We start from the raw sequence: 18,163 nt of genomic DNA, 5'->3' as shown, positions 1-18,163 counted from the left end.
TTGTCTCTTGGAGGCCCCCTTTCCACATTTTAAAAGTGGGAGTCATAACCCAGACTCTATAGGGCTGTTGTAAGGATTAAATGAGAGAACATAGGCAAAGTGTTAACTGTGGTTATTGGCACACATAAGGAAAAGCTCAGTAATGTTAACTTGTTGCAGATATAGTGCAGGGCACATGATAGATGCTCAGTAAGTGCTTCATGGGTGCCTGTGATGCAAGAGGCCTTGTTTGGGCTGGGCCAGGCAAGGGCTTTCCTTGCAGCTATGGGCAGTGTTTCCAGAAGCAGAGTCTAGATCAGGGCAGAGGCAGAAAGCAGGAAGGCTGTGTCCAGCGCAGAGCAGAAGACTGAGTCAAATCTGTGGAAGGAGAGCAAGGCCCAGGTGGGAGAACCAGGTGCAGCCTGGGGCTGCAGCAGCTCAGGGTGAGAGACAATACACGGCAGGAGCAGCCTGATTTAATGTGGTCCAGGTGCCTGACATGGCCTCCGAGGCTCTTCACAGCCAACCCCTGCCTGCTGCCTACTCCGGGCACCCATGGTTCTCCATGCTTGTGCCTTTAAAGGTGTTCCTCCTGCAGGGTGAAAGCCCTTGTCTCCCTCCCCGTTCCATCTCAGAGACAGAACTGTGGTCAAGTGCAAGGGGCTTGGTTGCTAGTGCCCCTCCCTGCACCGCCTCCTACCCTACCCAGTGAACTCTGAATTTCCCTCTGTCACCCTCATCCTGTTACTCTGTCCTACTGACTTTCTCCCCAGCTCACTGGCTTCTTGCATTCTCTTGGTACCCCCAGTGCCCAGCACGGAGCCTGGAGCTCAGGAATGGGCAGTGGAGGTGTGGAATTATTAAAATCATGGGCTCTGGGCTTAAGTCCTAGCTCCTCCTAGCTATGTGAGCCTGGTGACCTGCCTAACCTCTCTGGGCCTCAGTTGCCTTATCTGGGCAATGGGATAATTCTGTTAACTACCCAGAGTTGTCAGGAGGATTAAATTAAGTCATTCCACATAAAGAGTTTGGAACAGAGCTTAGCCTTAGTAGGTGCTCAAAAAAAATGGCAGTTGTTACTATTAGGTATCGAACACATGAATGAACGAATGAATGAAGGTTATCTGTGCCACTGAAGGGACAGATGTTTCTTATTCATCTCTGTAATCCCCACTATACTCAAGAGTGGCAGTAGGTGCCTTGCACACAGTGCATGCTCCATAAATGTGGGTGGCATGAAGGAAGGAAACCACAGGGTTGTGCTTTATTTCCTTCTGGGAGGAGACATTGGGAAAATAAGTTAAATTTGATCCAGATTTAACCAAAAAACCCAACAAAAACAAAACAAACAAAAAAAAAAAAAACAAAAAAAAGAACCCAAACCAAAAAACTGACCACTCCTAAGATCTACTTAGTGCATGAATTTTTGCTGGACTTATATCACTGCTTTGGATCCGTCCATCCTGCTAAAGTATAAAGTTCAAATCCATGTTTAAGGTCCAACGATTACTCAGAGCATTGTACATGTGGGTTTCTGTGTTAAACAGCTCTTCCTCTCTTCTCACCTCTCCTCTCCCCTCCCTCCCTGCCTCCCTCACTTCCTTCCTTCCTTTTCTTCTAGCCAGGGAACTTTTCAAGAAATCTCACCTTGATGCGATGTCCAGCACCTAAAAGAGGAAAAAAGTGAAGGGCTCGGGGAATCACGTCCACTTGGCTTTTTCTTCAGTCTCACACCCTGAGTGACACCTGAGCTGCCCTCGGGAACCTAGGGTGCCGGATGTCGATGTAATAGGAATGTGGGACATACAATGACATTTGTGTCGACAGTGCTACTGAGACCCTGAGGGCTGGGTCCAGCTTCATGGGGTGAAACCTAGACAGTCATATCGGACATCACGCTCAGAAGGACCTGTGCTGGGGTTTAACATGCCGCTCTCAGCATCTTGATATTCTTCGTAATTTTTGAGTCAGGGGCCCTGCATTTTCATTTTGTACTGGGCTCCAAATGACATAGCCAGTCCTGCCTAGGGCATGATTTGGGTTCCAGTGCCATAAGATCAGGCACTTTGAGCGGCCCCATCACCCCATGTGGTGCAAGCCTGAGTGCAGCCCCATTTCCCGGCTTGTCCTTGTTACATAATGGATGATGTCTGGTGGCTTTTCCGTAGACACCGTGTTTTCTATTCTAATTGGCTCTCAATATTTCTGTCTTGGCAGCAGATACTACTTATTAAGGCTTTTTCATCCAAGTTTCACGTACCTGGCATAAATCAGTGAAATACTTAGTATGTAGAAATGCTAGTTGCTTCATAGGTGCCTTGAAAAGCCATTTGACCTAAAAAATATATATATAACTTTTATTGATGTTATATAATCACTGTTGCCTGATGCATATGATATTCATTATAAATGCACGTTTATGATGTCATTATTCTGCACAATTTCTTAGACTCATAGTTTCCAAATGTTGGCTGTAGATTAGCTTGATTCCTCCTACAGATGGGATCTTTTTTGAAAAGGCAAGCGCACGGCTCTTCTGACTACCCAGTCCCCCAGAGTTCCCCTAAGAAAGGGGCTCTTGTGCAGGTGCACTGGGGATTAATCAAGTATATAGAAGAAAATAGTATTCACATTTAGAACCAGAGAACGGAGTAAATAACCACAGAAACAACACGACCACAAAAACGGTCACCTAGAAAGAAACAACATCACAAGTTGTCACAAGAAAATCTTGTGAGTATTCAAAACACCAGACTTAGAGAAGGATGTAATCACTTGTATTGTAAAAAGATAATATATCTTTCACTTGACAAAATGATCTACTACTAAGTTTGTTTTCAACTAATGAAATCTCTACTACAAGTAAAATTGTATTGAATTTCCTGATTTTGGTAATCACTATTACTGTGTAAGATACCATTCTGGGGAGAATCTGAGTCATAACTACATAAAACCTCTCTGTACTATTTTAGGTTTTCAACTTTTTGTGGGTCTGTAATTATTTTAAGAAAGGAAGTTAAAATTTTTATATATGTGTATGTACACATACACACACACCATAGCGTATTATAATCTATTTAGGAGCACATCTATGAGTGAAAACAAGCACTTTTTTGTCACATGCCCAGTCAAGATGGTGACTGGTCTCTTTGCCTCTCTCTGGTCATTTATCAAATAAAGTATTGGGTTTAGAAACTGTAATGCCCAAACCCCAGCTAATGGTAGCTGATAGCTTCAGTCATTTAATCTTTCACCAAGGGAGTATCAACAGCAGGAAATAAACTCATTTTTAAAATCACATTTTCTTGTCTTATGACCTAGAAAAGGAGGAACGATGCCAAGAGCAAGGAACAAAAAGGAAAGAAAAGGAAGCAAAGATCCAAAATGACTAATCTGCCAGAGCCCGATTTGTCTGTCCTTTCTCTTAAGTTTAGCACCTGAACTGGATTATTACATCATTCTAATTTTAATTCTAGTTAGAGTGATTTTTTTTTCCAATTTAAGTTGCTTAAATCAGAAAAGTGGAAATAGTGACAAAAGCTAAAGGAATTGTTAGGGAATTGAACCGATTGGATAAAATATTGAAAACAGGAAGGAGATTTATTTATTTATTTGTTCATTCATTCAGGAAAGACTCCTCCGCTCTCAACTCTGTGTCGTCTGTTGTCTGACACTTTTAAGGATAAACAAACCATAATCTCTTAGCATTTACCTTCCAGACAGTAGTAAGACAAGAAACCAGGAGACAGGTTGCTTTGCTCTGTATCATCAGGCATCAGTAAATGCTATGAAGAAATATAGAGAAACGTAAAGATATGGAAGGGTGGAAATCTGAGAAAGGAATCTTTAATGCTTGGAATGATGTTGCTCTTGTAACAAGAGGGAGATGGAGTTAAAGCCATCATAAATGTAACAGATTAGCGAACACAAACAGTTTCAATCTTATTCTTGGTGATGTGTCAGTGAAACTTGATTGCTATATGATTTTAATTTTAATTCTAGTTAAAATGAGTTAATTTCCCCCCATTGCTGGGTATGTTTTAATTTTTACACAGATTTCGTATAGCAACAGACACAAAAATCTTCACATCCTTTGACCCATGATACTGTACTGTGATTCTGGTTTTTTTTTAAATTTTATTTATTTATTTGAGAGAGAGAGGCGGGGGGAGGAGCAGAGGGAGAGGGACAAGAAGACTCCTGCTGAGTACAGACCGCCCCCCACCCCCAATGCAGGGCTTGATGCCAGGGCCCTGAGTTCATGACCTGAGAAGAAATCAAGAGTCGGGTGCTTAACTGACTGAGCCACCTAGGTGCCCCAGTACTGTGATTCTTAAAGATACTGAACCTAAGGGTGCCTGGATGGCTCTGTGGGTTAAGCTTCTGCCTTCGGCTCAGGTCATGATCTCAGGGTCCTGGGATCGAGCCCCACATCTGGCTCTTTGCTCAGCGGGGAGCCTGCTTCCCCCTCTCTCTCTGCCTACCTCTCTGCTTACTTGTGATCTCTCTCTGTGTGTCAGATAAGTAAATAAAATCTTTAAAAAAAAGATACTGGATGTAATGCCCTCTTTTTTATAAAAAAAATATTTTGTAATACCCCCTTTACTATCCCGAAGTGAAATTATAGATAATATAACTTATCTAGAGATATAATTTCAAGAATTCAAGACAATACTTAAAAGAAACAAAAGGAATTTATAATAAACATAATAATCTAGAGGACAATGCCTGCATCTATGCATGGGATTACCATGGCAGCCTCCAGCAGACTGAGGCCCCACGTTAGGAACCTGTCATAACTGGGAACATCATACCAGCTTGCATGTCACTGGTCTAAAGCAAGTCCTATGGCCTTCTCTAACTTTAGGGGGCAGGGAGCTTAAGCCATGTGTAGGCCCAGATGGGAGGAACCTGAAAGCTTTGGTGTAACTGAGTTAGGCTCTGATCTATCAGTTGGCTGTATGGGTCTGAGTACCTGGCTTTGGGCAGGACACTGACTGTGGCAGAGTCTTCTGTGGGTCAAGACTAAATTGCATGACTGGCTCTGCCCAGCACTGCCAGCAAAGCTCCCCTAAGCAAATATGCCTTGATAAGTTTCCAGCATCCCTCTCATAGTCAGGGTGACCCTTTATAAAGATTTTTGCATCACTTTGATTCATGAGATTTATTCTCTGGTAATAACCAGAAAAAAAGGTGGGGGGGGGTGGACAATGTTTGTCTAATATATTGATATCAAAACAATTAATGACAGTATAACATTAGAAACAAGCCAAATATCTAAGTGAATGGGAATGTCTAATTAGCTATGATGGTTCCAAACAAAAATATTATACAGCTATTAACCAGATAACTAGAATCAGAGATAGCAATGTGAACCAAAATGTCATTTAAGATATACTGTTGATTGAAAGTATATATATATATCATTTAATGTCATCTCTATAAAAACATCAATGTATCTGAAACAAAGAAGGAAATATTCTAAAGTTAGTTTTGTATGTGATAGAATCAGCTGTTTGATACTATGGAACGAACCACCCCGAAATGGAGTAATGTAAAACAACACCCAGTTGTCAGCTCATGGTTGTGCGGGTCAAGGGTTTGGGCTGGGCTCATAGGGGTCATTCCTCTGCCGGCCTAGTGGGCCCACTTGTACCATGGCAGTCAGCTAGAGGCTTGGCGGGATGTTTGGTCCAAGGTCGTCTCACTGACATGTCTAGTACTTGTTGCCAACCATCCCATGGGCCTCTGTCTGTAGCAGGCTAGACATGGACACCTTTTTTAAGCAAAACCGGAAAACGTGCAGTAATTTAGGGCCAAATTATAACTTTAAAGCTGCCGAGGGAGAAGATTGATGGAGCTTGTTTTATGTATACATATTAATTCTGTTCCCCAAAGGCCTAATCAACCATAGAATATTAGAGGCAAAAAAGAAAACAGACCATTCATCTATCTGAATCAGGGACGGCAAGTAGGTTTTATCTGAAGTGTCAGCTAAAACACTGGGTTCCAGGACTGGCCTTAGAGGCTGACGTCTCAGGTGGGAGAGAGAGCGGTAAGTAGTTAGCTAGTAGTTAGCTAGTTAGTCAAGTGAGCCATGGGGGAGGGATTGACAGTGGTAGGGTAAGCACCACCCATTTGCCATGGCAAACAGAGACCTCTGGGAGGATGGGATTTCTATTTGATTCTTTCCAAGAAGTTTGCTAGAAGCAACTAGCCCTTAACTGGCTGCAGCATTTCAAGACACTCTAGCATTTTTTTTTTTTTTTTTACATTCTTGACAAATGACTGACAAATCATCAACTGTCTGGCCAGGTTGTGGTGCGGGCACTGCTGGCTCAGTACAGCAAACAGCATAAAGAGAAGCCACTGGTCAGCTGCCTCCGAAACTGGGCGGAGTCTGGGAGGGACAAGCTGAGAACCAGGTACGTAACTGCTTAGGCCGGTACCATCCTTGGCCCTCGGTGTCTTATTACTGGGTCTGAGCGCGGGGAGCCTTGTCACAGCACAACTCACTCTTGTTGAAATTTTAAATATTCCTTTTATGCAAACAGTCCACAACTAGGTAGCATCGTGCTCCCACTCCCCAGCTGGAGAACCAGAACATTGCTGATTCTGTTCTTATTCTACTGCTGTTCCTTCTTTATTGTGTGTTCACTATTCCAAACACATCAGAGGTTTTAATCCCCCAAACTCCAGAGGTTGGTTATTTCCATTTTATAGATGAGGAAACTGAGGCATAAAGGTTAAGAATTTTGCCTGGGGGTATGTGCTAATAAGCGACAGAGCTAGGATTTAATCCCAGGTAATTTGGCTTCAGGATCCATGTTTTGTTTGTTTGTACTGATTTTTTAGAATTGTCTTTAGGCTTAATAAATAAGGAGTAATGTATGTGGTATTCTGTAGCTTCCTGTTTTCACTCTACTTTGTTTCTAAGATTCATCTAAATTGTGATATGGGTAGATGAAGAACTGTTCTCTTTGTTTATCATATTTCATCATGTGCATATGCCCCAATTTACTTATCCATTCTAATCTCTGATTTCAGGGAACACTTGGATTGTGTTTTTGATATTTGGTAAAAAGCTCTTATGAAAAATCTTGTACGTTCTCTGGGGAACATGTCTAAGTTTCTACAGGGCCTTCAAATTTAGTTGCAGTGACTCAGAATAAGAAATAAATTTTACATCAACCACTGACGCCCACATATCCATAGAGCCCCCCCCCACCACACACTCACCCAACAGACACCACTGAAGCAAACATCTCATGAAACAATGCTTAGCCTATTAGTCGTCATGGTCTCTGGTAGTTTTCAATTGTTTTTTAAAAAGTACTGATCTCAATCCTTTAAACTGATTTTAGGACCCATTGGTGATTTGCAGTGTGTTGCTGTTGTATATTATTACCTAGAAGTGAGATTGCTGTGTGGGGAGTATGGCAATGTTCAACTGTACTAGATAGTAACAAGTTATTTTTCAAAGTCACTGTACAAATTTATACCTTTACCAGCAGCGCGTGTCCTGTGGAACAGTATCCTCACCGACACATGGTTTTATCAGTCTTCATTTTGTCAGTACTATATATGCCTATACATATATATAAAGATCTCTCTCTGTGACTTTAAATTGTGTTTTCCTTAATGCTCTTAAAGTTGAGCATGCTTTCACAAGTTTATTTGCCACTTATATTTCTTCTCATTTAAAATGCCTCTCCACATGTTGTGCCAAATTTTCTTTTTCTTTTTTCTTTTATTCTTACTGATTTTTGGGTTTTTTTTTAATCCTTTATTGTTACAGACATTACGCCTACCTTCTACAAGTCTGTGCCTTGTCATATTTTCTTTGTGGTGCCTTTTAACATAAATTCTTAAATTGCTGTGGAATTTATCAATCTTTTATTCTATACACTTGCTGAATCTTGTCTACTTTCAGATCTTGAAGTATATGTTTTTTTAAAGTTTGAGAGTTTCCTCTTTCACATTTAATTCTTGAATCCAGTAGAAATTTCTGTCTGTAGTGTGAGGAAGGGATCTAATTTCATTCTTTTTCTTCTCTCGGGATTGTCAGTTGTCCCAGCACCATTTACTGAATCGACTGTCCTTTACTAGTGATGCAGGGCCCACTCTGGCACTACTGTAAATTCCCATTTCGGGACTTCTTTGTTCCTAGCCTGTTTGTGTATCCTAATCCAACAATACACTGTTGCAATTACACTAGATTTATAATTATTATATTATATCTTATTATTATATCTAAAATATAATTCAGAGTTGTGTTGGCTTTTCTGGGTCTTTTGCACTTCCATATAAGTTTTGGAATCAGTTTGTTAAATTTTTTCAAAAAGAAGCCCTGCAGACACCAAAGGAAAATATTCTTTGACTGTGCTTTTATGAGATATCTAGGGTAGTCAGATTCATAGAGACAGGAAGTAGAACATGGTTACCAGGGGCTTGGAGGAGGAGAAAATGGGGTGTTATTATTTAGTGGGGACAGCATTTCAGTTTGATAAGATGAAAAAGTTGTGGAGGTGAATGGTGGTGAGGGTTGTATAGCAGTATGAATATACTTAATGTCATTGAAATGCACCCTTTTAAAATGGTTAAAAACTTTATGTTATGTATATTTTACCATAATTTTTAAAAATCTGCTGTAATTTTCTTTCAAAGTATTAAATCTATAGATTTGCAGAAAAATTGACATATATACATATAAAACTGATTCTTGTCTCAAAGATTTTAATCTTCTAAGTGTTTTCTAGAAATCTATAATTTTCTCCATACATAGTATATCCTTTGATAGCTTAATTTCTAGGTACTTTATGATTTTATTATTGTAAAAGGAATATTTTTAAAAATTATGTTTCTTTTGCTGCCCATTTATTATAAAAACAGTTGACTTGTATATATAAACCTGACCACAAAAAATAATTCCTTCTGTGTCTATAGATTCTTTGAGTGTTTTTTTCCGTAGACAATCATACCATCTGCAAATAATGACTTTTTATTTCTTTCCACTTGCTATTCCCTTTTATTCTTTTTCATATAGAAGGTATTTTTTTGTCTTAGTCCTGGTTTTAAGAAGAATTAGCTCAACATTTCACTATTAAGAATGATGTTTGCCAAAAAGGAAAGAAAGAAAGATGTTTGCTGAAGGTTTTGATAGACCCACTTTGCTTCCTAAAGAAGCTCCACTTACTGTTATTTTAAACATATTTTTGTCATTACTAGGTGATGAATTCTACTGCAAATGATTTTTTGCTTCTATTGAAATGTTATATGTCTTCTTTAGTTTGTTCATGTGATAAATAACCCTCGTAAGTCTTTTAACATTAAACTACTCTTTCCTGCTTGAAAAGCATTCAATTTTGCCGTGCTGCATTGTCATTTTTATATTTTCCTGAGTTTGGCTTGCTAGTGTTGTTTTAGCGTTTTTATTTACTTATTGGTCTACTGTTTTCCTTTCTTGTAGTTGTCTGATTTGAATTTATATGAAGTTTTAGTAGTTTCATAAAACTATTTTGGGAATAGTTTCTTATTTTGTGGGAGAATTTGGTAAGTTATCTGAAAACTATCTTGGCCTGGGAGAATATTTAAACTACTGAATCACTTGCACAACACGGTTTTAAACAGCACAGTGGTCTCCCTTTGATAAACACAGAACAATACTGTAAATGTATTTTCTCTCCCTTATGATTTCCTTAATAACATGATCTTTTCTCTAGCTTATGCTACTATAAGAATACAGTATATAATACATACAACATACAAAATATGTGTTGGCTGTGTTTGTTATTGGCAAAGCTTCCAATCAGCAGTAGGCTATTTGTAGTTGAGTTGTGGGAAAGTCAAATGTTACATGAAGATTTTTGATTGCACGGGAGTCAGCACCGCCCCCCCCCACCATGTTGTTCAGGAGTCAACTGTAGTTTAATTGTTTTAAGACCATTTAGGGTTTCTCTTCTTGTGTTGACTTTCATAAATAATATTTTCTGGGAACTGATTATTTCAATTTGAATTTGTTGGCATAAGGTTTTTCATACTATTCTCTGATTATCTTTTAAACTTCTGCTAGATCTATAGTTATGTCCCATTTGTGCCTAAATTGATTTCTTGAGTTTCTGTCTTCTTTATTATTGCTTAATCTTACAGGAAGTTTGTCTGTTTTTTAGTTTGTTTTTTTCAACAACCAGCTTTCCTCTTTGTTGATCCTCTCTATGGTACCTTTGTTTTCTACTTCATTGATTTATGCTCATAAATATGTTGCTTCCTTTATTCCTTCCTTTATTCCTTCATTTTTAAGGAGTTTATTGTGGCTTTTAAATTTTTGTGTGTTTTTTAAATTGCTATTTTATTTGGAGGCAGATTATTGGTCTCTGTAACCAAAATGTGTGGAACTAATTTCCAAGGAAAGTATTTATTACGAAATGTCATCTTACAATCTTGAGTAAAAACATGGGAAACACAATAAATAGTAGTGTGTGGGACTTTTCATATCTGTTGGCATAAATTGAAATTAGGAAATCTGTAATCTGTCCTCTTTTCTTTTTTCTTACTACTGCCCAGGTTCCTGTTTATTCAAACTGTAGTCTTTTTTTTTTTTTTTTTTTTTTAGAGGCGGGAGAAGGGCAAAGGCAGAGGGAGAGCGAGAATCTTAAGCAGGCTCCATGCCCAGCATGGAGCTGGACACAGGTCTTGATCTCACAACCCTGAGACCACAGCCTGAGCCAAAATCAAGAGTCAGATGCTTGACTGACTGAGCCATTCTGGTGCCCCAAACTGTAGTCTATCTTAAAGCTTGAAAACATCAGCTCCCATATTCTAGGACTGTTTCACTTAAGTCTCTATTAGTTGTAATGTCTCAATTTATCCTCGCACACTCTGCAAAGTCAGTACATCTTTTTAATATGTCTAGCCCTGAATGAGCATTCTGTAGTACTATTAGCTTTCTCCCCAATTTATTAGTTTGAAATTTTTCCAACATCTAAGGAGTAGAAAGAACAGTACAGTTTCCGTCAGAATCAGTTCCATCCATTCAGGAAACTTGTTCCCAAACTGGCAGCAAATCATCTGTCCTTTCATTTCTTTTCCAGATAGCAGAGCAGGGCTCGCTTCCATCATTCTGAAAGCAAAACAGACCCTCACCCATATGCAAATCTATATTCCTAGCAAATTTTCCGGGATAGACTTGAGATGTGCCAAAGGCAGTATTCCAATTGTAAATATTTGGAAAGTTCCAGTCCATTTATTTTTGTCTCGGTTATTAACCTCCAAAACAGTACACATCTCTCTCCCCCATATCCAGGTTTTACTGATTCAGTCTGTCTGTGTTCATCTACTTAAGTCCCAAAACCCTGCTCTGATTTTTACGTATATTGAGAAAAGCCGTTTCATCCAACATGTTTTCAGTGTACAGGGGACTTCTCCAGGCATTGGTGACATGGCAGTGACTGTGGGTTCTCAGCCCCCGTGGAGCTTATAGTCCAGTGGAGCACTCAGATGGCAGCCATACTGACCACTCATGAGAGAAAGACCCAGGAGCAGGCGGGGGCATGAAGAAAGATGGGCTGAGAACTTCCTGGGGCTCTAAAATGCCTCCAAGTAGGCTGTTACTTTGTATGGACACCCAGAAGCTACCCCTTCACGTGGACTATGGGAGGAATTGGTGATTGTACTGAGAAGTCTTCATGAGACTAGGGGAGGGAGGCAAGGCTTGGTTCTGAGCGGGACTGTACCTAATTCTGCAAACAGCTCTATCTTGTCCTCTCTTGTCCTTTCTTGTCCTGATGAGTGATACTCTCCCCCTCAACCACGGGGCTGCCACTGGAGCTCTGGCTGCTCTCATCACCCCACTGATCCTTAGGAGAGTTGGAGTTGAGGAAAGTGAAGATTCTGTATTATACTTGAATGTTTTGCCATACTGTATTATAAACATTTTCAAGTGTTGGGCAAAATTAAAAGAATTTTAGTGAACATTTATATACCCACCATCTAGATTTTACTATTAACCTGTTACTGTGCTTGCTACATCACATACCTATCCATTCATCAATTCCTCAACCCACCCATCAATTCATCTTTTTTTCTCTGATGCATTCAAAGTAAACAGCAGACATCAGCATACTTCTAAATAATTCAGCATGAACATCATTAACTAGAGTTCGAAATTTGGTTGTAGTTTTTTTTTTCTTCTTATGTAGAATTTATATGCAATGAAATGCACAGCCCTTCAGTGTGCATTCACTGAATTTTAACAAGTGTGTGCACCTGTATAACCCAAACTCTTGTTAAGTTATAGGTCATCCAGAAAGTTCTCTTATGTTCCTTTTCAGTCAGTTTCTGTGACCACCACCCCAGATGCATTCACTGATAATCTGATACTTTTCTACCACAGATTAGTTTTTCCTGTTTTAGAATTTCGTGTAAGTGGAACCATAAATTATGCACTGTTTTGTAGCTGGCTTATTAACATGGCATAATGCCTGCTGAGATTCATTCATGTTGTCATGTGTATTAGCTTGTTCCTTTTTATTGCTGAGTAGTATTCTATTTTATGGATCTACTAGGATTTGCTTTCCATTTTTTTATTGATGGAGAGACACCTGGGATGTTTTCAATGTTTTAGTCTTCCCAGTTGATCTACTGTGAATATTCATATACAAGTCTTTTTGTGAATATATTTTTTTATTTCTCTTAGGTGAATTGTTGGAATAGAATTGTTGGGTCGTAGGGTATGTGTTTATTTAGTTTTATGAGAAACTATGGAAAATTTTTCCAAAGTGGTTTTGCCATTCTACACCTCATCAACAAATATGAGAGTTCTGGTTGCTCTGTATCTTTGTCAACATTTGATGATGCCAGTATATTTAATTTTAGTCATTTTAGTGGGTATATAATGATGCCTCACTGTGGTTTTCTTTTTCATTTCTTCAATGACTAATGATGTGCATTTGAATTTAATTTAAATTTAGAGTCATTTTGACCTTCTTATAAAATAGAAGGAGATTACCTTTAGCGATATTCCTATTTTTAAGAGAATCTGCACAGCCTTTTATGCTAGGTGAGTTCCTAAAGCTACGTGATGTGACCATGCTTGGCATGTGACTCATGATAGGGTGGGTGGATGAGATCCACTTCGTGTAGCACATGAAGTTCACAACCTCAGTTGGACAGTATTCTATGGTAAACATTCCAAAAAAGATAGTTTCTAATAACAAAATTTATAGTCTCCAGACTTCCTGGTAACAGTCTCTGGAATGACTGAAACATACTTTTCAATAAAATGTGACAGTTCTTTACATTTTTTTGTTAAATAGACTAGGAAAGAGGCTCAACCTTCTAAAGACTGGATTCAGAATAAATACTGATATAATTTAAATTTCCTGGTACTTAGCATGTAAATGACCTCCCATCCTCCTGTCAACATGGAGGGCAATTACAAATTCAGTGCTTGGCTTTCTCAAAAGCATGGTGTCAATTGCTTCTTAACGTTTCTCTTGTGGCTTCTGACTGAGCAACAACAACTGCTACCTGTGGGTTTAATTTTAATTAATGAGCATCAAAGTTATTTGGGTCTTATGATAACTTACTTCCCAAGGATTTGGGGTGAGGGGAGCGCAAAGAGGTGGCTAAACTATGGGAAACCCTAAGTGTGAATTAACCCCTTTGCTGTCTATCTGAATGGAAGTTTCATGAGGCAGGGTAGGAGGGGTTGGAGGGGTGCAAAATTAGCACAAAAGGCCGAGCCACATATTGAAAAGTCCATAGGGTTTTAAGGGAGACTCAGGTGTTTTAAGTCTCTTTGTGCCTAAGTCTCTTAACTCCCCTGTGGCTCAGTTTTCTCATTGCCCAATGGGAAAGATGGAAATTACTACCTGCTGAAGAGAGTCATTATCTCTGCAGAACATGCTATGCTGCACTTGCCCATAGCCCTCTCACTGCCCTCTGGAGCTCCTTTTCTCTTAAATACAGGCATCGCCTAAGACAAAACCCGAGACTGAGCATGTTCTGCCCATGTGACCTTGAGTGGGTTGCTGAAACTTGCTGAGCCCCAGTTTCCCAAACTATACATTGAAATAATTATGGTATCTGCATCATAGAATGTCTGAGATTGTTGAATATTATGCAGCAGTAATAAGTACAGGTCCTGATACATTATGTATTTAAGAAATATTATTCATTGACAAATACTTTGTGATGGATGTATTTGGCTACTAATATTCATTTGTAATCATTATTATAAAAAATGCCAAATAATGGTTGAGAAAATTATTATAAACCCAAAGGATGGAAATTATATAGCTCTTAATGAAGAAAGACTATATAAAATATTGATTAACTACCTATAATACAAGAGGAAATGAAAAAGAAACCAGGAAACCAAATTATCTTTATACCACAAAGATAACCACACAGGATCAACTCAAGCCAAGCATTCATCAGAAAAATCCTGAAAGAAGCATGAATATAGTGAGTGAGAGATGTGAGGGGCTGAATTGTACTAACATTGCTCTTCTACTGGAAGAAAATTCTTTTTGACAGAACAGACTCTGTCTGTTTTTTTCACATGGGCATCCTTTGGTGAGGACAAAATAATAATAATGGTCACTGTGTTTCTCCTTCAGCTTCCTGGCATTTAACATGGACACAGTCGATAATCTCGCCTTTCTATTGAAAGCAGTGAATTTTCGTGAAAGAGTTCTTCAGCGGAGTTTGGTGGCCAGAATTTATTATAAGGTAAAGATACATTGTGTTTTTTCTTCTGGACACATGTCTAAGGCATATTCTTGCTGGAGAACAATCTGCTAAATGTGGTAGAGGATGAGTCAGGGTAATTACAAGCTTCTGGAAATGGCTAGAGTTCTTACAGGGCATTTGTATGACATGACAATCCTGCTTGTTCTTCAGGCCCCGATGCTACTGTTGAACGCTTTGTGTTGTCTTTTAGAATTCTGCCCGCAAGCCATCATTGGGCTGCCGTGGGAGTTGAAGAGTGGAGTAATTTTAGCCCTTATTGGAATTGAAAAATCATTGTCTATATGTATAATGAATACATTGTTCTCTGGGGGAAAAAGGTACATAAGGCATATACAAAAAATTACCATTGGATTAGCCTGAGATACACTCTCTTTCCTATTAAAATACCCATGACACCCTGCAAAAACATAAAACCTTATATTAGCATTGATAGAAATCTAGAGGGAAGTTTGCCAAGTGCCACCGGGGCTGGTCTGGGGAAACATTCCCCACCCCAGCAATATGTTTCATCTTCTAACGCCAGCATGAATAGACAAAACGACTCTGAGGTGTTTTACTTATCCTGCTCTCTTCCCAGGCTCAGGGGTCCAGGGCTACTGTAACCTGAGAACAGACCACTTCCCCTCTTCCGAATGGGAGTTAGGTTCCAAGAGGGCCAGAATCGGGCCCCAGGCAACTCTCATCCTTTAACTCAACTCTTGTATACTGATTCTAAGATCACAACCACAGAGCAAGTAGAAGGGAAGAGGATGACTAGCACATAAGGATGGGTATTCTCTTAGGAAATGCTCTGGAGGCGGAAAAGCCCTGGGAGTAGAAAGTGGTCAAGATCCACTGCTGGTGGGACAGAGCCAGAATGATGAGAACCTGGGGGCTGGGCCAGGTTTTGTACCAATCAGTCCACCTTCCAGGTATAGGTACAAGGTGAGGCCCTGCCAGACACCGGGGGCCCATCTGCTTAGGTTTAGTGACTCTGAGCTACCTGCCCTTGTCAAACATGGAGCCAGTCAAAATAAGAGAAGGATACACGCACAGGCAAAAATGCATTAGCGAGCAGCATTAACAATGGATAAAATGTAGTCCATGACTTAGCTTTCCAAGACTGTGGAAGAAAAGGATAAAGATGAGATGGCAAGAGATGATGATAGACACAGAGTGAAAATAGTAGAAATCCAACCTATGTATAACAAATATTCCTGAAAATGCTGGAATAAGAGGAGCAGAAATAATAATCACAGATGTAAGAGAAAAATATTTTCCTTAGTGTAAAAAACAAATCAAAATATTGATAGAAAAAAAATATCCATACTTAGATATAGCCTGAAAACCTAGCATAAAGAGAGTATCATATAAACAGCCAGACAGAAAATAAGAGTTTACCAGTAAAGGGGAAAACATAAGGCTAGGTTCAGTCTTTATTCACCAGCTCCAAAAGGAGTAATGTCTCCTTCTCTAAAGAGGAAGCTTTATGAGCTAAGTATACTATTCCAAGCCCTGCTAAGCAGCTTCCACATTCCTGGCTGTCAGAAACCGTGTGAAAAATGAATGTTTGTTTTAATCTCTGAAATCTGGGGGCAACATGTTAACAGCAGTGGATACGTAACACAGATTTTGGCGCCCCAAGGTAGGTGATGATGTAACAAAAGCTCAAAATGTGGGCGTGGCCTTGGAACCAGGCAGTGAGCTTTGAGAAGAATTTTAGTAGAAGCCTTGAACTGCCTTGAAGAAATTGTTCATAGAAGCCTTCTGGGCTTTGATAAAGCTGTGGGTGAGGACTCGCACGGATGTGAATAAATGTTACTGGAAGCTGGAGGAAGGAAGATTCTTGCTCTGGAGGGCCAGAACTTTAGCAACACTGGGGCCTGCAGTTACAGGGAAAGTGGAAAATGTACCCCATCCGCTGGAAGGGTTGAGAGTGCCTGCTTGCTTATGACGGCTTACCCTAGAATGCCAAAAGACAGGGAAGCTCAAAGAAACAGTGCTTAACATGGAAGAACTGAGACTTGCTGTGGTTTTGAAGATTCCCAAGTCCTCCATATAGTAACTGTATTCATTTCTTGTGGCTGCCGTGACAAAGTACCATGGTGTTGGCTCCTGGCAGCTGGTGTCCCTTGGCTTGTCTCCTCATCACTCCAAGCTCTGCTTCTGTCACCTCATGGCATTCTCGAGTCTGTGTATCTCTGTCTTCCTTTCTTCCTACGAGGAAACCTGTCCGTTGTACTGGACTAAGTCTCACCTTACTCCAGTATGAACTCCTCTTAACTTGACTACACATGCAGAGACCCTGTTCCACAAAAGGTGGCGTTCACAGATGCTGGGGATTAGGGCTTCCATACATCTTTTTTGGAAGACATGCTCTTACCCAAAAGTACCACAGAAAATGGCTTCGGAGCAAAGATACCAGAGCACTCTCAGGAATGCACGGTCTGAAGATGTGAGTAAAATCCTTTCAGAGCTGAGAAAGATCAGAGATGAGTCTTCAGTCAGCCAAGAGGCCCTCTGAAGAGATTAAGGGTGTGCCTCACAGATCTTTTCAATCAAGCTGCAGGGCTTCTAGGATGCTCCAGGGCATCATTCTCTAGCCTTCTCCATGCCCCAAAGGCCCATCTCAAAGAGATTTGTGGATGTGGACTTTTTTGTGTAATGGGCTAACAGCCCCCCCCCACAAAAGATTCACAGAAGATGTATAAAGTTTTTAAGAAAATTATATCAGCCACATTTTTTAGCTTATGTTGAAAGGCTCAGAGATAGCACACGATGAATAGAACCTTAAGCCATCAAGCTTCTACAAGCCGGGAACAGGCTGAGAAAACTACTCAGTCACAAACATGTGGCCCTTTCATGATAATGGAAAGATTCCTCAGATGGAAGAACCCTGAGCCCAGAGGGTGGAGCCAAGGGCCATGGAGAATAAAAACTCCTAGACATGAGTAGGACTAAATCTTAATTTTAAAAAAAGTTTGACATTTGCTCAGCTGGATTTCAGAGTTTCTATGGATCACTGACCCCTTTATTCCTCCCATTTTCTTCCCTTTAGAGCAAGAATATGTATAGTGGTTATCCAGTCCTGTCCCACTATTGTATGTTGGTCATGTAGGGGACAAATGATCTTCCCCCTTATAAGCCTTCAAATCAAAAGGAACTATGCTTAAGGAATGACATCTGGGGAATATAATCTGCCCCCAGCCTAGACTTAGATGATGGGACTCTGGAATTTGGATCACCGCAGTAATGAGATGAGATGTCCATGGACCTTAGAAAGAGATGAGGTTAGGCTGTGATAGAATCCAAGGTTGTCTTCAAGGACCCCTGCTTCCTGCTAGTCTCATCCTTTTATATACATTGTGCCAGGGCTGGTTGGTGTAACCAGTAGAATGCAGCAGAAGTAATGGAATGTTTTCTGAGATTGCATTACAAAGACACTGTGGCT

The 18,163-nt window shown here is 39.9% G+C and overlaps 1 protein-coding gene across 1 annotated transcript in view; it reads left to right on the top strand.

The window, feature by feature from the left end:
* ACOXL (acyl-CoA oxidase like) overlaps positions 1-18,163 on the top strand; it is a 132,298-nt gene that overhangs the window by 18,732 nt on the left and 95,403 nt on the right. The window contains exons 2-3 of the mRNA XM_080812790.1: positions 6,295-6,404; positions 14,601-14,712. Of these exons, the coding sequence (XP_080668916.1) occupies positions 6,295-6,404; positions 14,601-14,712 (222 nt within the window). The remainder of the gene's footprint in view (positions 1-6,294; positions 6,405-14,600; positions 14,713-18,163) is intronic.

This window comes from Martes martes, assembly GCF_963455335.1.
Source record: "Martes martes genome assembly, chromosome: 9".
Classification (NCBI taxonomy): Eukaryota; Metazoa; Chordata; class Mammalia; order Carnivora; family Mustelidae; genus Martes; species Martes martes.
Note: the sequence above shows the minus strand (reverse complement) of the source record. Positions and strands in the feature narration are given on the sequence as shown.